Below are 22,475 nucleotides of genomic sequence, written 5' to 3'. Positions count from 1 at the left end.
GATGTTAATTACCTTGGGAAGAAAAAGAGAGCAATGGAGTAGGTGTAGCAGGAGATTTACTTAATAGAATTCACACAATCATGAACCCACTTTTGTTGCATTTAGACAGGTTTTTAGTGAGGGCTTTACAACAGAGGTATTTTATCAGAGGAAAAACAGTTATTAGTCTTTTTATTGGGGTGGGGGCTATTTTTACATCTTTTTTTATGAAGGAGGACAAGAATTGTATGGGATTTTTTTTTTTATTTGTTGTCTTTTGGGGTTAAAAATGAACCTCATCATTCATGGAATTATCCTGGGGATGCAAGGCAATTTAAGAGAAAAAAAGGCACTGTGTTCAGCTGTGGAAATGGCCCTTTTCCCCATAAAACAAGGAGCAGCAGCACATGAGAGGCTTTACCCATACAAGGAGTCTCCTCTCTGCAGAGGGAGCTCAGGATGGGAGGTAAATACCAAGGGTTGGAGCAAGTCCTGTGTGCCTTGCAGGATGTCCTGATGTCTCCCTCTTGGCAGGAACTGCTGCTGTTCCCCTTCCACTCCCACGTCCCACGGGAATACCTGGTGTAGCTGTGGAAGATTTTGGAGTCCAGTGATGGGTGAAATAGCTGCTGTCCTGGTTAACTGTGTAGAACAGAAATTCTTGAAAAGCAGCAGCAGCAGGCCAGGCTCACTGCACTGTAGGGATAAAGGAAGGGTAACCAGAGCAGAGCCTGGAAGTGGCTCCTGCCAGCTGTGCCTACCCCGTACTCAGTTCCCCCATTGTGCACCCAGGGGTAGTGGGGCAGGAGGGAGAGCAAAGTGGAGAAACCCAGTGCTCTTCTTAATGCACACTTGCAGCGCTCCCAGTCTAGTTATTCCATACCCTCAGCCTGTCTCAGGGAAAGTGCCATGTAGGTGTCGGGTGCGGCAGATAAAGCAAAGCTAGAACAAGTGCTGTTGCTATTTTTGGTTTTGTATGTCTTTGTGCTTCCCTGGCTTTACTCTGCATGGTGGTCTCAGCAAGGGACTCTCTTTTTTCCCTTTATTACACTGTCTTGATTAACAATGTGTGTGTGTGCACACTGGCTTTCTAGGAGTAGAAATGAGAAGTTGATCACTAGTGACATACCAGTGAAAAGATGTTACATCCTGTCTAGAAGCAGAGGTAGGAAGGATGGTAGATAGTGCAAAGGCTAATACAGATCATGGAAATGTAGGTGGGCTAATTCCACAAAAGTCTTGCTGAATATTTGGGATAAAGGAAGAATTTCTCTGTAAATCCACCTCTGACTCCTCATCTTCACATCCGGTGTCACAAGCCCTTCTGATTCATGTCGACTTGATGAGCTGGAAGAACCTGCTGAGCCTATGTTAGCTGTGGCCAGAGGATTAGCAGCTTCTTTCCCTCTGCAATTCTGTTTTTAGACTAGGATACATCTTTACTGAAGATTAGCAGCCTGGTGGGTTGAGGAAATTAAATTTCACGAGGGCTGCAAACTGGAAGCACATATTAAGAGGTGTGAAAATGAAATGGGGAGATTTTAGTGTAGTCTTAAGGAATAGATCTTATGGCTTGGAGCCTTGGGGCTTTTCTGGAGGTGTGGTTATTTCAGAGTAATAGGTGACGTGAATTTAAAGGGGAAAATCCAGAATAATTCCTAATCTGGCGCTCTTGTCCTAGAATAAGGTGATTTAATTTAACACAGTTTGAAAACACGTTGGCCAATACATTTATTAGCTATTTCATAGCTGTTATTTCAGTCTTTTCCTAGGCAGAGAAGCTGGTGGCAGGGCTGGCTGACGTGGCTCATCACCCCTTTGGGTGCGTGTCCTGGCACATTCCTGCCGGTGTGCATCCTCCTCCTCCTCCTCCTCCTCGGGGCTGTGCCGAAGGCGCTCTGCAGTGCTGCTCTCCTCCCCTTGGAGCTGAGCTCGCTCTCCTGGCTGCTTTTCCCTGCTGTGACCCTGGCAGCCGAGGCGGCGGGGTCGGGATGCGCGCTGGGAGCCGAGCTGGCGAAGCCGCGCTCGCTGTGCGCTCCAGCTGCCAGCGCTCCTGTTCGCCTTCTGTAAAGGAGGACAATACACCTGGGAAAGTGTTTCCAGGGCCACATCGGCTGTTCCCCTTCTGTGCACTGCTGTGGTGCGGGCTGTGCGGGAGTGGAGCCCTTTGGATGCTGGAAGTGTCCCCCTCAAAGAGGCAGCGTTCGCTTTTGGGGCTCTGCTCATCCATTATGAGCACCAGGGGCTGCCAATGCGTTTTGCTCCTTCTACGCGCTCAGGTCGTCTTGTGACCTCTTCCTTCTTGATTTATTTGGCAGTTTCTCTCTGTGGGAAGGCAGCAGGATGGGTGTGTTTGAGCCCATGAATGTTCTGCTCCACTCCAGTTTATTTGCATTCACTTTTATCTGATGAGTGTAGCCAGTCTGTTCCTGAATGTCTGGAATAATTTCTGAGTAAGGTAATGCTGCCCGTGCTGTGAACATACTTCTGTGTCGTCTTCACATAAAAATTTACATCTCTCAGGTTTGATCTTCTCCCAAAGGAAGCAAAATTAGTATGAGATTTTGCTTGGCTCATGCAGGTGTATCAGGAATGTTTACCATCTGATGCATTTGCACGTAGGTGAGAGCAAAGGCAGATTTTTTTAAACCACACGTAGACAACTGAGTATGATGAATGGGTTTATTATTCTGTAAGGTGCTTATTATATTATACTTCTCTTTGCCTTTGTCTTTAGGGAGAACTCTTTAACCACTTCAGGGATTGATTGCATTTGATTAGAGACTAGTTTGTCTTCTGAATCCATTATTCTGGATGAAAGTCCACAAGTTTATTTCATTTTAGGATGCAGCTGGAATTTCACCATGTGTGCTTATATCAATGAGGGCCAAATGCAAAGTGTTTCATAAGGGCTCATTTGAATTGATGAGTGGCCTTTTCTTATAGAATGATCATGCTGGTTTGCAGGTAGGAATGGAGGGGAGCCTGGGGTCTCATCCTGCCTGCAGCAAAATAATGCCCTTTTATGTCTCTCCTTCTTTTAAAATTTGAAAATAAAAAAAAAAATAAAAAAAATCACAGTTTATTTGACTTTTCCCATTTGGTGGTCACAAATGCTTCCTCCTGCCTCCTGCCCCAGCTGAGCCCATGTGCCCAGAGGACGGAGGAGTGGTGGGGAGCACTCTCCTGGTCTCACATAGCTGAGAGTGAGCCGATCACAGGAGTGGGGCTGTGCTGGGTTACCTGGCAAGTCTCAGTGTTCATTGTTCTTTGAAATCATAGCACCCTTTCTTTCACCTAAACACAACCAACATGATTGTTCCCTTGCCAGTGGAGTGTCACTGCTCTGAAATGATGGCCAGATCTGTGGGGCAGTGAGTGTACAGGAAGAGGGGGTGAATAAGCACAATGTACCTGCAGCATCCATCTCCTCTGAACTCACAGAAACATGAGCTCTGATTTAATCTTCTAAGCTCCTACTTAGGTTTTCACTTCTCCGTAGGAATGCAGCATTTCTGAAGTGCCTGACTGACAGACAAGGATTTAAGGGGAAAGGTAGAGACAGCTTCCAGGCAGTTTCACTAATAGCAGCTTATTATAAATTTAACAGATGAACTGTCAGTTTCTTGGAGGTGTGTGCTCACCACAACCTTTCCTTGGATTCTCCACTGGCCGTAGAAAAAAATTAACTTCAAAGTTGCTCAGCTAATGTAGTGCATTTCATTGTTCAATAAGGTGTTCCTTGGTTTACAGTTTGCAGCCTTCATTATTTCTTTTATCGCATCTCATAACATTGAACTGTGTTGTAAAAGATAACTTTAGTATGTTTTTTAATATGTTTGTATTTTCTTAATGATTATTGTAGGCACTATGGAGGAATTTTATTCTTCTCAGGGCCAGCTATCAGTCAGTGAAGCTTTTGCCTTTCAATCAAACTGGTCATTTTATTATTTTTTCCTCCAGATGCCTAAGTTGATAGGCACAGCAGGACTGAAATAATACTTTCTATGACTTGAAATTTCTGGGAATTTTATAGTTTTTTGAAATAAATTCTCTAACTTGAGAAGCCAGACATTTGTAAATGCTTCATATGTCCGATGTATGATTTATTTTTTTTTAACAAAAATATGCATATAACACTTTCTTTAAAGTTTCTGGAAAGCATGCTGAATTTTGGGGTTGGTGCTAGCTTTTCCTCCTGTTCTTTTGACTCTCTGTCCTTGTATTATCACAGTCCCTTTGCATTGTCAAACCCCTACATAAAATCTCTGATTTTCTTTTAATTTACATCACTGAAATGACACTTAGATTTTATGTTGGCTGTTCCTATGGCACGACTTAGCTGGAGGAGAAGACATCTGGGCAGCTTTGCTCATACCTCTGCCTGTGCACCAGCCTCTCAAGGAGAGGTGTTGACTCTGAAAACTGATCACAGAATCACAGAGTGGTTTGGGTTGGAAGGGACCTCAAGGATCACCCAGTTCCAAACCCCCTGCCATGGGCAGGGGCAGCTTCCACCAGACCAGTGCTGCTCAGAGCCCCCCACCCAGCCTGGCCCTGAGCACCCCAGGGATGGAGCAGCCACAGCTCCTGTGTTGTCTTCACAGAGTGTGTTGGCCTGTGCTGGTTGCAGGGTCATCTCTCCTCCTTTCTTGCCCTGTTTTTTCCCTTGCAAAGGGCAGTTTCAGGGGTACCACTCATCTGACTCTCCTCTGTCTTGATCCTTCTTGTGAAACTTCCAGTGGTGGGCAATGGCAGAAAATCATAGGTTTATTTGAAAGTGATGATGCAAAAAAGAGGGAAATGAGTGCTTTTCAAGAAAGCAAATGAAAGTGTCATCACAGTGGTCCAAAGTCAGGGAGGGGGTGGAAGCGAGTAGGGATCTTCCTCTGGTAAATTTAATTCACACTTTTCACTAAATATAAATGATAGTTTAGGAAAAAACTGCTTGGAATACATAGTAAATGATGTTGCCAGGATACTTCCTGATCATGTTAATTAAACTGTCCCACAGATTGGGCTTAATTGCAGCATAATTTGCATTTTGGAAATGATGGTATGCATTACTAAAGAAAGCTCTTATTCTGCTAGCAGAAAGAACATTGTACATGAATTAATTTCTAGGGGAAGAAGTCACCAGACTCATATTATGATGTCTCTTGAAAATAAAGTTAAGATTTTTGATAATGAGCTGACATACACCTCATTCCTTTTAGCAAGATTACATTTTATATTTGTTCCACTAAGTTCCTCAGAGACTTCATCCAGCAGCCTTCCTCTTGTTGGCTATTTCTTTAGTTACAAGAAACACTGTTGTTTTCAGGGTTGCTGGTGATGAAGCAGATACTAGTTAACACGTGTAAAGAGGCAAAATATTTGTTCTGAGGCCCAAATTTGATACTGCATATGCATTGCTGGTGATGTGCTTCACCACCCTCCCAAGTTAAACTCACTGTTAAGCTATCATCTTCTCCTTGTCTTGTTTTTTATTGTCTGGTTTTGTTTTAAACTTCTGATATGTCTCTGGCATCCTACTTGTGGAGGCCTGAGGACAAATGGAAAAATGCAGAAATAGGTCTCTGTCCTTCAGGTCTGGGTTCAGGTGTTACTGGTGGATGCCCTGCTTGGAGGCCCTGAGCAGATGCCTGTTGGGGCAGTGGCTGTATGGCTTCCTAATGCAAAAAATATAAAGAAAGAGGATTTTGCATCTGCATTTCTGCCAGGGTAGTTTTGTGGCTCCTGACCCTGCTTTGAGTTCAGTGATGTTCCAGCAGCCACATTTAACTGCAGGGCTGTGATGGTACTTTGAAAAACAAGACAAAGCATCAGAACTCCTGCAAGAATAAAGGCAGGGAAAAAAACTGTTTTGGGAAAAAAAATCTTCTGAACACAGCAATTTCCCAATTTAGACTGCTAATTGTTTTGGATGATACCGTTGCTAGGATATGCATTTCCGACGTGACTTGTACATTTTAATACTTTTTTTTTTTTTTGCTGTGTCTGTGACCAGGTGATCATAAACAGCACCATCACTCCCAACATGACCTTCACGAAAACGTCGCAGAAGTTTGGGCAGTGGGCAGACAGCAGAGCCAACACTGTGTTTGGGCTGGGCTTCCCCTCCGAGCAGCAGCTGACAAAGGTACCAGAGCTCACTGGATTGCTGCAATTGTCTTGTTCCTTCTTAATGCAGAGCAGCACATCTCCAACCTGTGTGTCTCTGCAGGTCCTCTCCAGCACTGCAGCTCGCTCGACTCTGGAATTGCCTGTGGTGGTCTGTGGGTGGCAGTGAGTTCTGCAGGTGGCAGGGGATGAGTGGCCAGGTCGGGCTGATGTCAGGCTCGGCTGACAAAACTGCCTCTGCATTAGCACCAAACCCCTCATCCTGAGTTTGGTGTTAATGAAACACTCCCCTGGACTAGGGGCTGGGTACATCAGCAGGCTTGTAAAGGCTAGAGCAGCATCTTGTTCTGAATAACCAGCCCTGGAAATGCTCTGTCATTGGAGTAGTGGTCTTGACAAGTGCTTATCAAGCAGCTGGGATGATTGTTCCTGTGGTAAAAAGCCCTACTTATCTAACACACGCTTGACTCCTGAAGCATTGGCTGCTTGCCACCGGGCTTCATAAGTGACCTCAGCAGGGTGTCCTTGGGCATGCCACAGCCTCTCTCTCATGTTGCAGTCCTCTCCTGTGCTTTAATAAGAAGAGGGTCAGGAGAAAGTGTTTCTTGTGGTGTCTAAAGCAGCAAAGGCAGAGCACTGCACTTGAAGGACTTCACTGTCAAGCTAGTTGTTATAGGAATTAATTTTGCTAAGTCTGGCTTAACAGATTTTCACAATTTCCAGAGAATTGCATTTTTGCAAGTGTTTCTTGTAAAAGTTATTCATATGTTAAATTATTTTTGGATTTGGGATGCCCATAAAAGTGCCATGGCATTAATCAGTTCTTTAAGGACGATAAAGGCATGATGTGCAAGGCTTGTTTAAAAATGAGTTGCTGGAGATGGTAATGTTTTATGATGCTTACTCAGGTGTACAGGACTGCTCATTTCACCTATGCATATTCTTCACTCCTGGGGCAAAGAGGTGTTCATAGTAGCTAATAAGATGTGTGGGAATAGGGGAGAATTAAAACCTAGACCTAGGGGAATATTTTGTTTTGAGTAACAGATAAACATGATATAATGCAACCTTTGAACGCTGAATGGGAGAATTAGCACCTCTGGATAGGAATTTTTAATCCTGGATTATTCAAGTTACACCTCTGCAACATGGCAGGAGACCCACAGTGCCTCAGTGGCAGTCTAGGTCTGAACATGGACCAAGGACCACTTGGAGCAGGTGGTGCTGAGTCTGGCTCAGAAGAAGAGAGGTAAATAATAAAATAAGGCACTGGGTTCACTATAGTAAGGCGGGAGGTACATTTGGAGGACCTTGCACCCTAATCAGAGAAATTTTACCATGTTCTGCAGACCTTATCAAACACATACTCAGAAGAAATGCATTGCTGGTATCAGCTCTTCTTATACCATGTTGTGATAGCAGTTGCATGTTGGGTGGGTACAGGGGTACCAGCAGTGTTTCTTTCCAGGTAATTTTGCACATTTGTTTGCATGAACTGCTGAAGAGCCCACTGCCCAAAATACAAACTTCTGCTTGCATGAAAGGCTTTCCAAATCAGCAGAAAGACCTTTTCTGGTCAGAATATTGTGAGAGGAGCACTTCTGAAAATAGTTTGAGATGATCTTTTAAAAAAGAAAAAAAAAACCAAAAAAACCCAAAAAAACCTCTGAGAGTTACCAAGTTGAAAAATATAAGAAAACCTGGCTTATTACCACCATGCAAAGCAATGGTACAAAGGTACTCCTTTATTGTCTATGCTTCTCAGTTTAATTATTGAGCCATTAGTAAGAAAGATCAGAGTTGAGAGTGAGATTACAGCTATATAAGTGTATTGGGAATAGTGAAATCAAGTTTCATTTTATATTAATATCATTACACTCTTATAAAAAATATAAATTAAAGCTTGCCTATTTTACGGGAAATAATTGAAGTGCTTAGTCAGGAATTGGAAGGGCACACTAAAACTCCCCTAAACCAGAAATCAATAGCCATGGCTTAAAATAAATATAAATAAATAAAGCTGAAAAATGTCTGTTGAAAGCAACAGAAAATAATGAGGCAGGAGAAGAGGCTAGCATGTCTAGAAATGCCTGCATTTTTAAGTATATTGCTTGGCCTAATAAAAGATACTGCCTCATTCTAATGCTTTGCTTCTCTTGAGATACTTAAAGCATTAATCCATATCTGTAGGGAAAAGCAGTTCAAATTAAACATGAGCCATTAATGAAAACTGCATTCCATGACCCAGTAACCTAATTACCATTCACATTGATTGGGAGAATCCCAGGGCTTAAAGCTGATGTCCTACTCAGGGTCCTTTTCCCATTTTGCAGGACTCGCTGACCCCTCCTTTCCACCTTCCTACCCTGTACCTCAGAAAGGTCTCAAGGCATTGTTCCAACCTTGCTTCAGCCAAGCAGAGGCAGGAATCACAGGATACTGACAGTGTGGGTGTGAAAAGGCAGGGCTGGTGCTGCACAGGTAGTGCTGAAATTTGCACACCAAATGGTTAAAGCAGATTTCTGCTGTCGTTCAGGGTGCTTTGAGGCAGCCGTGCTATATATGAGGAGCTGCAGGTAGTCAAGGGCATAGGGACAAAGATTTATACAGGTGAGAAACCCAGTAAAGCCAGACTTTGCACATCATAAAGCAGCTGCCTCTGGCCCCTGGGAAGCCCTGGACTTTATTTGTCTGCACACGGTGTGTGCTGTGTGTGCCAGTCACTGTACTGCAGGGCAGCAAGCAGAGTGTGCCCCTGCCCCAGCACCGCCACTGGTCCAGCTGGCACCAGAGCTGGGCACGCCCTGGCTGGGATAGAACGAATTGCTGGGCACTTTCTGGGGTAAATAGTCTTTTTGGGAGCCCATCTGCCCCGTGCCGAGGGCTCATCCCGGGAGAACCACGGGAAAAGCGTGTGTGTGCTGTGGGTCACAGCACAGCCGTGCTCCCCAGGCCCTCACATCACCCAGCCTCCTGCAAACCGAGAGGGAAATGAAATATTTATGAGCCTGCTTTGGGTGGGAGCAGCTGTTTCATCTGATGCTGGCACAATTTGTCAGTAGGAGACGTAAAATATAATGCCAGACCAGGAGCTTAAAATGTATGCATGCAAAATCATGCTTTTTAATGTATAAAATGCTAAGGAGGTCTATTTGAATATATATATATATACACATATATATGTGTGTATATATATATATCTATATTTCTCCTGTTGACAAACTGACTGTGGATTTGAACAGCCTTTAAATAATTTGTACAATGCACAGTAGCATCCTCAAGTCCCCATTAAATTCCACTGGCCAAGACTCCTAATCAGGCAGTTCTTGTGGCTGCAGCTGCCTGACCAAAAGGCTTCACAAGTGTTGGTAGCAGCAAATCTTCTCCATATTGCAGCTTAGGCACACTGCTTCCTGGGGCGTGGGAAGACATGTCCTACAATCCATGATGGACTGTTGGAGTGGTATTCACTTGGCATCTCTCCAGTTTTGTTTGGGGCTTTTTTTGCTGATTTTGGGAGCTTTGCCAGAGGGCAAGCATGGAGCTAAGGAGAAGAAACATTGCGAATTCTTGTAGTTGGTTTAGGGTATTTAGATTTTCATTGCCCCTTAAGACCATTCTTATTGAGTTTTCATTTACTGAATGCACCTTTTCATTAGGAATTTGACATTCGTTAAACACTCCCTTTTGCCATAATGGTTTGATGGCTCAAAGTCAACTTAGACCTTGGAGGTGGGACATGATTTTGTGGTACCAGTTATTTGTCATTTATTTGTGTTTGGAGCAGAAGCAGTTGGTTACTGGAGAGAAATCAGCTGATTTCTCTTGGTAATTTGGCTCAGTGGCTGTGCCACACTCTCAGGCAGCCTCGGGCTCTGGGTGGCTCCAGAACCTCCTGCTCTGCTCCTGTGCAGTGGATGTTGCAATGCTGCAGAGCTGGAGTTGGCACTGCCCCTCTCAGAACAGCAATCACTTTCCAAATGCAAATGTGTTTAATACATGTGTTGGTGAACTAGAGACACGACTGAAATAATTCATTGCAATGGGGTCAGCACTGGGTTAGTATTGAAGATTAGCGTTGCTCAATCATATGCGATTTTTTATTATGGAAATGTGGAAAAATGTCCTTTTCTTCCCAGCTCACATAATTTTTCACAGCAGTCTCCTGTGTGCTTTACAAAGATAGCTGCAAAATAAAATTTGATAGATCACTTCCAATTCTTTGTCCATATTTCATATCGTCCACGAAGAACCCTCATAAATTTTTCATACATAAGATGAAGAGATTTATTGTAAAAGAGAAAGATTTATTATAAAAGACAGACTCGAAACAGCCTTATACTATCCACAAGAAACACAAATGTAGAACTTAACATTGAAACAATATTTTAGAAATAATCAGCTGGTTATAGCTGCTCTGTCACAGCGGGAGAGACGCTTTGTGTAAAGTTAGAGTTAAATCACTAAAGGCACAAATGTAATGTGGTTGTTCTTAACGATCTGTGGAGTGCTAGAGAGGTAATCAAGTCATTTGTGCGTGTAGTGACTGCAATGCCATCAGATGGCAACTGCTGCCATGCAAGGGCACACGCTCTGCATGTGCAATGTCTGCTGTGGTACAGGGAGCAGCTGCATCCCAGAGCTCCATCCTCACTCACCAGCATCCCCACACGTCCTAGGGGGCACCCAGAATGTCAGTCTCCTTTTGGAATGTGCCCTGGGATTTAGCCATGATATGTGTGTGTGTGTGTGTGTGTGTGTGTGTGTGTTTGTTGGAAACTACCATTTGTGTGTGTTGCATGAAACATCTGTGCCTCCACATGTAAATCCAGGTTTCTTATAGACCAAAAGGAGATTTGTTTAATCATACTCTACAGTGCCAGCATTTTACTGAGAGAGAATGCTAAATACCTGCTGTAAATCTGAAGTTAGAAGGCAAGATTACTAAGTGAATAATGTTTCTTTCTATTCTTCAACTGTAAAATTGGATGTTTTTTCATGCTTTTGTTTACAGTTTTTTCACGAGTTTTCTGAATTATCTAAGGGTATAATGGCAATCCCTTTGTCATAATCTGTGCAATAAATACGTCTGTTTATATTTTTACTTTTAAAATGTTTTGCCTTTCTAGCATTTCAAGTTTCTCAAAACACAGGCAAGCAAGACGAAGCAGTTTTAGCTGAAAGATAAAGTTGCCTATCCTTATAGCAGATCCATCATAATTTTAAAAATAAATTATGCATTATACATTTTTTTCCATCTCTGTAATCCTCCTTTTAAAATTTTAAACACTGTTTAAAGTGTTTGAAGCCCTGCAACCCTGGCTGGCTGTGATAATACTTGCATTTCAAAAATGCCAGGCTGGCTTTGGAGCAGATGTCCTGCAGAAACTCAGAGGTTGGGATTGTTACCTTCAATCCTTATCTTTCCTTCCTCTCACCTCCCCCAGTTTGATATATCCCTCTTACAGGAAGCATTCTAGCCTTTATCTGAAGTCTTTTACCTTTATTTTTGAAAGTAATAAGAAAATTAGAGCAGAAAAGCTGTGTTTCCATATGACTCCATCATATATTGAGATCTACCTTCATCTCCTTTTTCCTATGTCTCGATAATCCCTTGCTTACCTCCTGCAGATGAACTTATTTGCATTCTTTAATTGAATTCACTTGTTCTCAGAAATAGAAGACTGATAATATTTTTATCCAAACATATGTCTTTGATACTTTTGTCTTTGATACACTGTCAACACCAAGGGAAACAGAGAAGAGGGAGGAAATAAACAGGACCAAATCAAACCAGAAGACACCAAATGTTCTTTTCTCCCATGGGCTTTTACTGTGGTTTTACTACCAGAGTTACAGAGATGTCCCTCTTTTAGAAACATCACCCCCATTTCTTTTGGAAGAACCATCTTGCCAAAGAATTAATGTTTTTTTCTTGCCAAAAATTCTAAATTAGTAAGATTAGTTGTTCACTTTTGGACATCTATACCATATGAAGATAGCAATCTTAATGGTTTAATAGATGATAAATCATGTTAATAAATATCTTTCATGTTTTTCTAGTTTGCAGAGAAGTTCCAAGAAGTAAAAGAAGCTGCCAAACTTGCAAGAGACAGATCTCAAGAGAAAATTGAGACCTCAAGCAATCATTCACAGGTTTGTAATTTAGCTTTAATACCTGTACACAGACAGCATAAATAATTTAAAGTTAAATTTTCAAGTGGACTGTGCCAGCTTTTGGCAGCCAGCTTAAAGTATAGAAAATGGAGATTGCTGAAGGTAATTGTCAGCTGCTGGACATTAGCATTGTCAGAGGAATATTTTTCATCCCTCCCTGCCCTTTACTTTCATTTAAATTTTTTTCAGCAGTCCTTGAGCTGTTAGAATGCTTTTAATAAGAGGGAAAGCTATACATCTTTTGATTTGTAATGTTAAACATGGTTTGAGTCACTGGAAAGTAAGTGCTTCGGCAGACAGTAAATGAGATTCATCGATATCTTTCTTTTTGTCATCTGTCCAACCCACTTCTGTGGGCATTTGTTTTGCCTGACTGAGCAGTGACTGGTGGGCAGCTGTGGTGGGAGCAGGGCAGTGCTGTAGGGGACTGGAAGAAGCCTGTGTTGTTTATCTGCACAGTACACTCTCCTAGGCAGCACACCTTGTACCACCCAGTGCCTCAGTCCAGCCAGCTCTGGCTTTCCTACAAACTGAAGAAGCTGAGTGTTGTCCTAGTCTCTCTACATGGCTGGCTGTATTTCTGTGTGCATTGCTTTAGGTAAGAGTGAACCCTGCTCAGCAGGTGTTCCTGGCCTGGGCTAATATTTGGAGGAAAGTTAGACAGATTTTGATCAGAGAGGAATTTGGATGAATGATCAGAAAAAGCTGCTGAATGGTTTTAGTCTTGCAACCACCCCTGTTTGTGGGGCCAGCATATATCAATCTGAGTGGCTGACTTTGGATATTCATTTTGTAAAGACTTTGGTCATGGTCTCTGTAGTTCACTTTGTTTGTTCTCTGTTGGTTCTCAGCACCAAGCAGTGTGTGAATAGTGTGTCTTTGGAGGAGCAGTATTATTTTCATTTGTTTGTTTGTTTGTACTTTGTGTATTGTATTGTTTCATTATCTTAAAAAAACCAAACAACTCTTAGAAAATACAAGCCTTATCAGGGAAAAAAAAAAAAACTTTTTAAAAGTTTTGAACACGTTAAACTTCCATTTGTGTATCATTGTAATTTTTTCATTCTTTTTAAACAGACCAGCTTTGCAGCCAAGATGAAAAGGGTATGTGTGTGTTACCACTGTTCTGCCAGGAGAGCCGAGGTCTCAGCCAAGTGGTGTGGGATCAAGATTACAAAGAAATTGGTGTTGTGGTCTTTCAGGAGATGCAGGAGACACCCAGTGTTCGTTTGTGTGTTGTGCTGCAGGAGTCTGGACGTGAAACACCCTCTTCCACTCGAGCTTCAAGTGTGAATGGCACAGACGACGAGAAGGCATCACATGGTGGCCCTGCTGAGGCACATCTCAAATCTGAGAATGATAAATTAAAAATTGCTCTAGCCCAAAGGTGAAGTTCCTATAGAACCTAAATTGCATTAGAAAAGTGTGCTGTAATTATCTGATGGATAATGATATTCACGGAAATTATTCAGATTGTAACTAATTTAAAATGGTGCCACAGAATGGATGAATGAACAGATTTTAGCAAGTACCTCCTGGTATCCAGTTGAGAAAGGTTTCCCATTTCATTTATTCCTGATGTAGTTTGTGAAGAAATAAGCTCTCTTTTATTCTGCTGATGCCAGCTATTATAACCATCTTCTTTCACGAAGTTTTAGAACTACAGAAATAATGTTAAAGCCATAGGGGAGCAATTGTTGCTGATAACATGTGAAGCCAATCTTTCTTCCTCTTTGAGGTTGCTACACTTACTTTGATGAAAATAGATATGGATATTTAAAATTATGAAAGGGAATGAACTCAGCCATACAAAGTTGAAGTGAGAAGTATAATTTCATCAGAGTGTTTGAAAGTCTTAGGGGATATTTCTAAATTGTGGACAGAGCCCCTTGAAATCACATTTTTTGCTATTTGCTTTGATAAATAATTTGAAAATGCTGAGAAGAGTAATTTGCAGCTGTAGTGAAAATACAGGCGTTGCAATATGCAAACTTACAACATTAAAATAGAATAATTCTCTGTTGGGATCTTGCCTTTTCTGCCTCTTGCATGTGAATGTGTATCTGTGAATGGAAAGAAAATCTAACAAGATCAAGCTACTCTTAAAAAGGTATTTCAAAAAACAAAGCATCATGTAAGCAGCATTATCCAGTGAACAATTCCAAGGTTGCATATATTATGTTTGAAGTACAACGTCTCTCTTTATTGACATTTCAATAGCTTAACCTGTTTTAAACAGTAGTGTTAGCTCGTTCCTCTTGCTGAAGACACCTCCACAGGCAGGCAGCAAGTAGCACACAGGGAGTTTCAAAGCCTTCCTCCTGTTCACCCTCTAATCTTGTGCTCTGTGCTACAGCTCGAAGCTTTGGGGAATGAGTAGTTTAATTCTGCAGCATTATGTAACACTTTTATAGTTAAGACTCAGCATTAAAATAAATTCAAATATAGATCATGTCAACCCCCTGAAATCTTCCATTTGGAATTGCTGTGCCATCTGTAGATGTGCAGAGTGGCTGTGTTGCAGGGGTGCCAGGTGCCCAGCCCCAGGTGCTGCAGCCACACAGCTCAGGAGGTGACAGGGACCACGCACTTCCAGGGTGAGACCCCTGTGTGCAAATGGGCAGCTGGACCCTACAGCCTGCTCTGACTGCAGGGCTTTTGTTCCAGACACAGGCCACTGCTGCTGGAGTTGGTAGATCCCTTTGTTTTGACAGAGACAGTCAAATTAAGGCTTTTGTTCTCTGTAGGCATGTAATGGCTAAAGGCAATTGCACACATCTGAGTGCTCTTCTTCTTATTGCAAATTAATGGCGAACACACAGCGGTGGGGGAGTTTGCAGACGGGTAAAGACTAAGAACTCGCAGGAATACAAGGTGAAACCACCTCATGGTGTCCTGTTTTCCTCAGTTCATCCAACGTGAAGAAGTGGGAGACGGAGCTGCAGTCGCTGCGGGAGAGCAACGCGCGGCTGTCCACAGCCCTGCAGGAGTCTGCGGCCAGCATCGAGCACTGGAAGAAGCAGTTCTCAGCCTGCAAGGAGGAGAACGACCAGCTGAGGGGCAAGGTAGCAGAACATGCCACAGGAGAGCCACCCCTCCGGTGGGCTGCTCCCTCCATTGCTCTTTCTCTGGGATCTCTGCAGCTTTCTCGCTGTGTGTGCTGGGAGATGGAGTTGTCTTTGAAAGGGAGGTGGATGGGGAGTTCAGGCAGCTGTTTCCTTCTGCACACAGCGGGCAGGGAGGGAGCAGAGGAGCTGCCATATCACGTGAAGTTCCCTACTTTGGGATTTGGGAGACTTGGTGTCAGCAGGGCTTGCTGGCTGGGGTGAGAAACCAGAAAGGTTCTAAAAGTGGGGCTGCTATTGCATGTCCCTTTCAAAGCTCACTTAAATACTGCCAGATACAGATGAGCAGAAGGCAAGGTTGTGGCCTGGTTATCCACAGGAACTCAGCCTGGGAACCACTCAGTATTAGAAGCAGACCCCAGCAGTGTGCAGGGGAATGAGATGCGAGTTATTTCCTCAGCACTGTGAGCTGTGAGCCAGGTCCTCCAGCACTAACACCTGGCACATCTCATCCAGAAACCAGCCAACAGACATCATCAAAAGCCTTCTCCCCTTCATTACTGAGTACATTTCTCAGTTGTGTAAGGTGGAGGGTTAGCAATGGCTACAGCAGAGAACAACTGGGGAATTTAAATCTGTGAAGTCTTGGTTTAGAGTAGTCGTTAGTGCCATCTCTCAGATAATACTGTGCTATCTGCAGCAGCCCCTATGGGCACAAGGGATCCTGCTTTCCAGGAGCACTGCTTTTGCAGGGATATTTTCACACTATTCATCCTAAATGTTTTTGGAAAAGCTGGATTCTTTTCCTGCTGCTTAGATGGATCACTGGGACATTTGAAGAAGAGATCAGATTGTATTGATCTGGTGAGGATATCTTTTTGTTTAGTGTTTGCTTTTGAAGAGGGAAGGAATTTCATGTCTTTTTGTGTGTCAGGCTGCAAGTAGTATTTCAGTGTTGGAGGTGGTTTGGGTTGTTTGTTGACACTGAAAATCCTTGTGGAACAACCTTTTTTCTGAGGTTAATACTCACTGTCTATTCAGTTGTGTTTTATAGGTGCACAGTGGTAACACAGCGGTCAAACTAGAGCTGTATTGACTGATGTTACATTAACAAATTAATGTTAGTTGTTACCTGATTTGGGTTCCCATATCCAGTCTCTTGGAGATAGGGGAAAAGTGACAGACTGGAACAGTATGTTATGGGAAAAGATCCCATAGCATATAATTTACAGGGTAGTTAAATCCCTTTCTGTACTGTTGCAGGGAAGAGTTGTTCTCATCAGTGCATGCCGTATCCCAGTAGCTGTACTAGAGAAGAAGAGATTATTAAAATACCACCTTGCTGCCTCTTCAAAGTCACCCTGCTGGTGACCAGCCAGACTGTGCAGCAATGCTGTCTTTATAATGTCTTTCTCTATACAGGGAGATTTTCTGAGGTTTTCCCCAAGTAGGTTCCTTGCTCAGTGCTCACATTGCACCACTGCAGTGCCCTGGGAAGTTCCTTCTCCTTTATTAATTGGGTCACAATTTTTTGCATATCGCTCTACCTTCAAATGAGGGAAGCTATAATCCCAAAGCACCACAAAACTGAGAATTAAAGTATATACTTTAATGAGCTGGTCCATTGGCCTGTGGGAAGTGCATCTCCTGGGAGATGAGTCCAGAGCTGGCAGCAGGAGGTTTGGAGAGAGCAAAGCGCATCCCTGGGCTTTGAGAGAACAAAGCAGCAGATGTTGCTCTGAACTGGTTCTCCCCCCAAAGTTTTGATGTTGTGTCCCTCATATACCAGCTAGAATAATAAGCATCCCCCAAGAGATTTCTTCTCCTTGTTGTCTTAAGAAAACCCATTCCGTGTAGACTTGTTTTGGCTTCATAGGAATGAAGTGCAGATTTTATCCCCAGTTCTACTTATTTTAGCAGCTCAGTGTTTTGTGCATTCCTGAGTAGTTATAAGAGAGACTAATAAGAGAATAAATACAGACCCAGGGTTTCCTAGTGGATGTGTAAATTGACTCATTTGAAGGAAAGAAGTGATAATTTGGTTGCAGTGAATCAAATGCTGTGATTTAGGAAACAAATCCCGTGTCCATTTCATCAGCTGTGTTCTGCCCCAGATTTTCAGAAATCCGAAAAATTACACCTAATGTCTGACATTTCTTAAAGATTGAAGAACTGGAGGAACAGTGCAATGAAATAAATAAAGAGAAGGAAAGAAATGCACAGTTGAGTAGACGTCTGCAGGAACTGGAAACAGAACTTCAGGACAAAGAGCTGGTGAGTGCTCTGAACATAGAAATAGCATTTTCATGTTTGAGTGGGGCTGTCTGCTACTCTCTTTGGGTGTAGATTTATGGAGTGGCTCACTACCACCAGAAGCAGCCTGGTGTCTTGGGGTTTTGCCTATTTCTAGGTTTTCCATGTACAGTCCTTTGTCTGGTAGTGTTTTTCCATCCAAGTTTCATGATGTGTTGCGAGCTGTGGCTGCACGCTGTAATTTGGCAGGGGTTAGAAAAGGATGCTTTTATGTACACAACAGTTACCCTTTTAGGAGAGCCAGGTACCCAGTGATGCCCAGTGGCAGGCAGATGTGTGCTGAGAACAGATTCATTTGACTCTCCCCATGCTGAAATTTCCCATAGACATCAGGATTGCAGTTAAAAAGACATCATTTACAAAATAATTTGGCATGTGTGTAATAAGTCCTGGTTTTTGTTGGTTTTTTTTTTGGTTTTTTTTCTGGATGGCTCATAGTTTGCAGCCTTGCTGGCTTATGGTTTCACTCTGATCTCAAGACTAATGCCAAGAGTGAGAAATTCACATTCATCTAGAGTACCCCAGTTTGTCATTTTTGACATTACAGGGTGTTAATTTTTCTAAGGAGGCTGATGGCTTGGAACCCCAGAACAGTGGGGAAAATAATGTCTCAGTGATCAAATGCTCTGTGCTGGCTGAAGAGAAAAAGCAGTGCAGCAAAGTTCGCCATGTGCCATTACAGCATCTCTGCTGGGGCTCTTAAAAGCACTGATGTTAAGGGGTTTTGTGGTGGTGCAAGGAAATAGTTTAGGGAGATGGATTTTGATGCACTGTCATGAATGTAGTGTTTTTCAGCCCTGTATTTCAAAGGAAAATGTAACACTGTCTTCTCAACCTTTCTGTGACAATAGCATATATAACAACCCTTATTCTCTCCCAGAATTCTCCTCAAGATTAACATTTTTACTGTACCAAATGAACCAGAAAATTGATTGACTTGTGAGTTTTACAAGCCTGTCTTCCATTTACTCTGAAAATATACTAACTTGTTTTAAAAATTCATGCTTACATTAGTATCTTCTCGATTAGCCCTAAACTACCCAGAAGTAATCTTTCATGGTCTGGAATCCAAACCCACATGAAGTCTGCTCATGGCAGTGCCATGTAAGAGAAGCTCCTGATGCCCTCCTCATGTAGGAGATGCTTGTCCACCAAGTGGTTCCTCCACCCAATCCACATTGCTCTGATTTTGAGACAAGGCTTTTGTCTGGAGCAGTGTCAGATGCTTTGCACAAGTCCAGGTAGTCCAGGGGTACGCCCCTGCATTATCTGGAGATCATCACCTACATGGGCAGTTTCTGGAGGAGGATCTTGCACTTTTTTTCAAGTCATTTTGATTTCCAACAGAGGCATTTCTGCTATTGCTCTTTCCATTAACTCACTTCGTCAAGTCTGCTCAACTTGGGTGGTGAGGCAAGAACCAAATACAGATTTTGGGGGAGGGGGTAGGTGGTGGTTCTCAGAGCTGTACCATGAGGAAAGCCCATTACACCTGTGTTCTGTAATGATGTCTCTACATGTGCAGCTGGTAAAGCCATTGGCCTTTTTTTTTTGCTGTCGTACATCACTGAAATTGTCTCATTTGCTCTTTGCTACCATCTATAAATTGCTTGTAGCATTACAGCTGTTTAGATTTCTCTGGTATTTAATACATCTTTTGCATAGGTCTATGGTTTAGGTTAAGATTTTATTAATATAATTCATGGAATTCATGCAAGAGATTGGATTACATTACCTGTTTTAGAAATGCAAAGTAAAAAATATAGTGAAAAATGCATTCTTGTAGAAAATTAGCAATTTTGAAATGCAGGCAGGTTATTTTGATTATTTTCCATCCAAATACTGTGCGGAATACAATAAAATATGCAAAGCCATTTCACCTTTTCAAATTTCCATTATGTTTTAAATTGAAGCTTTCACTAATATTTTTTCTTTTATGTTTTCAAAGGAACTGGAAGAGCTCCGAAAGCAGGGTGAAATTATACCAGAGCTAATGTCAGAATGTGAATCTGTATCTGAACAATTACAGGTACAGTTTAGCAGTGAAATTAGTTTCAAAATAGTTGGTACCTTTCCTTTACTTTTTTTTTCTCATAGCTGTATGCATTTCTCTGTTCAATGTATGCATTTCTCTGTGTTTCAAGGCAAAAGAGCACCAGTTTGTAAAGACAAAAAGTGCTAATTACATGCAAAATACACAGTGTCATTCCCAGTATGAGAGTGATGAAATAGCTCCATTACAGAAATTGGTTTGCCTGGGATCATGTAGCATCCATCTCCTGCAGTTCCAGGCTGTCCTGTATCCCATGTTTCTGCTGCTCTGGGCTCGTGGGGCTGCACTACTGCCATGTGTGTCAGTCAGCTCCCCAAGACCTGGGGCTAATTGCTGCAGTGGCACCAGGGCAGGCTTTGGGGAAAGAAGCAAATGAGCATAGCTGCTCACCACCAGGGTTAAAGCTCACCTGAGATGTGTCTGTGTGCTGTCATCCCTTTCCAGCAGCACTGGCATGTGCCCCAGCCCTGCCCCAGCCAGCAGCTGGACTTTGGGCATTGCCTCCTTGAGTCGGGTCTTGTGCAAAAGCAATAAATTAATATATGAAAAGAGAACAAAAATGAGCAGTCTCATCAATGAAGTAAAATCCAATCAATAAATAATCTGTCATGCAAAGTAGAACTTTATAAAAATACCAATAAATCCCAAAGTGCTGAATACAGCAACTTTATTCTTCAGACAGTATTTTCTAAGTTTGTTTTTCAAGGTTAAACCACCGTAGATAATTCTGTATGTAATTGATGGCACAGTATCTAATTCTGCAACTGTAGCAATGACAGAAATGTATGCACAGTGCACAATTTAAATCCAGCTGAATTTGAAGATATCAACCAAATGACAAAGTCTGATGCAAAGCATCTTTTCCAGTTAATCTGTGTCCTTTCCTGCGTGGGCATTTAATCTGACAAGCTCATGTCAGTTGCTCTCAGAGGTGCTTGTGTTAATCAGTTTACAGAAGTTGGAGCAAACTCTCACAGCCCAACTGCCATTTGTTGCTTTAGTCTATGAAATGCTGCTCATCCTCGTTATCTATGATTCATCTTGTTGTCTCTTTTGTCTTTAAGGCTGCTGAGAAAAAGAACAAAGATCTTGAAGAGAAAGTCAGAACGCTAAGGACAGAAGTCGAAGAGAACAAACATAGGCAGACCAACCTTAAAACTGAATTAAAGAATTTTTTAGATGTACTAGATGGGAAGATAGATGAATTACATGATTTCCGACAAGGACTGTCTAAACTTGGGGTTGACAATTAGATGGCAATAGATCTTTTTTGTAATCTAGGGTCTGGATGTTTGATGTTTTGTTGATCCCAAACGTGTGTTTTACAAAATACAACTAGAATGTTCCACTTGTTTGCATTGGTTTTGTACATAGAGGCTGAAAATCTGCTGTGGGGTTTTTTTGGTGGGTTTCTTTTTTTGTTGTTTGTTTATTTACCAAACCGATCGTGCTGCTCACTGAATTCTGTTGAGATTAGAAACTTTCTATATTGCTGCTCTGGCTTTGTGGGGTTGGGAACAGGTAAAGGGTTCTGTCTCAGGAATCTGGAACTAGATCTACCTTAAAATGAATATGCAGTTAGTTGTTGCAGGGAAATTTATATCTTTCTCAAGGGCTGTTGCAACCATAGAAACAGAAAAGAAATCTTTTTCTTGTCCGGACTGTCAGCACTCTTAGCAGAATTGACTTTATTCTGTGGTGGAGCAGAGAGATTAGTTGGAGCCCCTGCAGTTTGTAAAATGTGCCTGTGATGAGCTGCAGTCAGGAGAGTCACTTCTCACAGCTACCAGTATCTTTAGGGACCATGCCCATCAGGCCTGATTCACCAAAAAAAAAAAAAAAAAGCAGTGGATTTCAGATAACCTCTGATAGAGGTTTCATGTGCTTGCCTGGACTTATACAGCACAAAGTCAACAATGCAGAAATGAGTTTCAGCTCCTAAAGTCATGTGTCTTACCAGTCAGTGAGGACAGCTTCTCTTGCCTAGCAGCATCACCTCTTCTCTGGCCTTCAGTTTTGAGCCCATGTAGTTCCATCATGATGTGCATCTCTGAAAAATGCCCACCTGTGTCTGGGGTATTTATTTTTAAAAGTGATACGTTGCTGGTTTCTACAGGACTTGCATCCCTCTGCATGTAGTTTGATTGTTGTTGATTGACTTCTGCAGCAATGAGGAAGGAGACGTGGGTCTGAAGAGCATCATAATGTCACTGGAAGTTGTTGCTCAGAAGCAAACACCCAGGAGACAAACACCCAAATTTCTGCCCAGGAGACTGGCAGGGCAATAGCCATGTGAAATCAAAGTAATTTTCTTTGATTTCTGCATTCTCTGGCACTAGGGTAGGAGTTAGTCACCAAGTTAAATTGTACCAAAAACCTCCCTCAACCTGAGAGGCAGAAATGCTTTTATTCTTGAACTGATTATTCAGCAGCTCTAAGAGTGTTTTGAGAAATGTGAGGTCATACCCTGGCCTTCAGTGAGAAGGAAGTTCAGTTTATCACAGACAGGGTTGTTAAAAGGGCCAGAGAGGAGAATCCAGCCCAAGATTTGCTCTTTCCCCTAGGACTTCCTTCAACTTCTTTATCTTCTTTCTCCATAATCTGTTTTGAGAGTGTTTTAATGATAATTAATCCAGGAAGGTACTCGTGTGTGCACGACATTGTTATTTGCTTGATTCAGATGACAGCTTGGTTAAGCACTGTGTTAGTGCTTTCCAGCAGCGACTGATATAAAATGGCCATGCTTTTCTTGGAATTTCAGGGCC

The 22,475-nt window shown here is 42.4% G+C and overlaps 1 protein-coding gene across 1 annotated transcript in view; it reads left to right on the top strand.

Annotated features, from left to right (window-relative positions):
• HOMER2 (homer scaffold protein 2) overlaps window positions 1–20,963 on the top strand; it is a 41,513-nt gene extending 20,550 nt beyond the window's left edge. The window contains exons 4-11 of the mRNA XM_062501707.1: window positions 5,990–6,121; window positions 12,166–12,258; window positions 13,357–13,383; window positions 13,482–13,666; window positions 15,188–15,344; window positions 17,508–17,618; window positions 19,606–19,686; window positions 20,775–20,963. Of these exons, the coding sequence (XP_062357691.1) occupies window positions 5,990–6,121; window positions 12,166–12,258; window positions 13,357–13,383; window positions 13,482–13,666; window positions 15,188–15,344; window positions 17,508–17,618; window positions 19,606–19,686; window positions 20,775–20,963 (975 nt within the window). The remainder of the gene's footprint in view (window positions 1–5,989; window positions 6,122–12,165; window positions 12,259–13,356; window positions 13,384–13,481; window positions 13,667–15,187; window positions 15,345–17,507; window positions 17,619–19,605; window positions 19,687–20,774) is intronic.
• The last annotated feature ends 1,512 nt before the right edge of the window (window positions 20,964–22,475 follow it).

Source organism: Cinclus cinclus, chromosome 13, assembly GCF_963662255.1.
Source record: "Cinclus cinclus chromosome 13, bCinCin1.1, whole genome shotgun sequence".
Lineage (NCBI taxonomy): Eukaryota > Metazoa > Chordata > Aves > Passeriformes > Cinclidae > Cinclus > Cinclus cinclus.
This window is presented reverse-complemented; position numbering and strand designations above follow the sequence as displayed.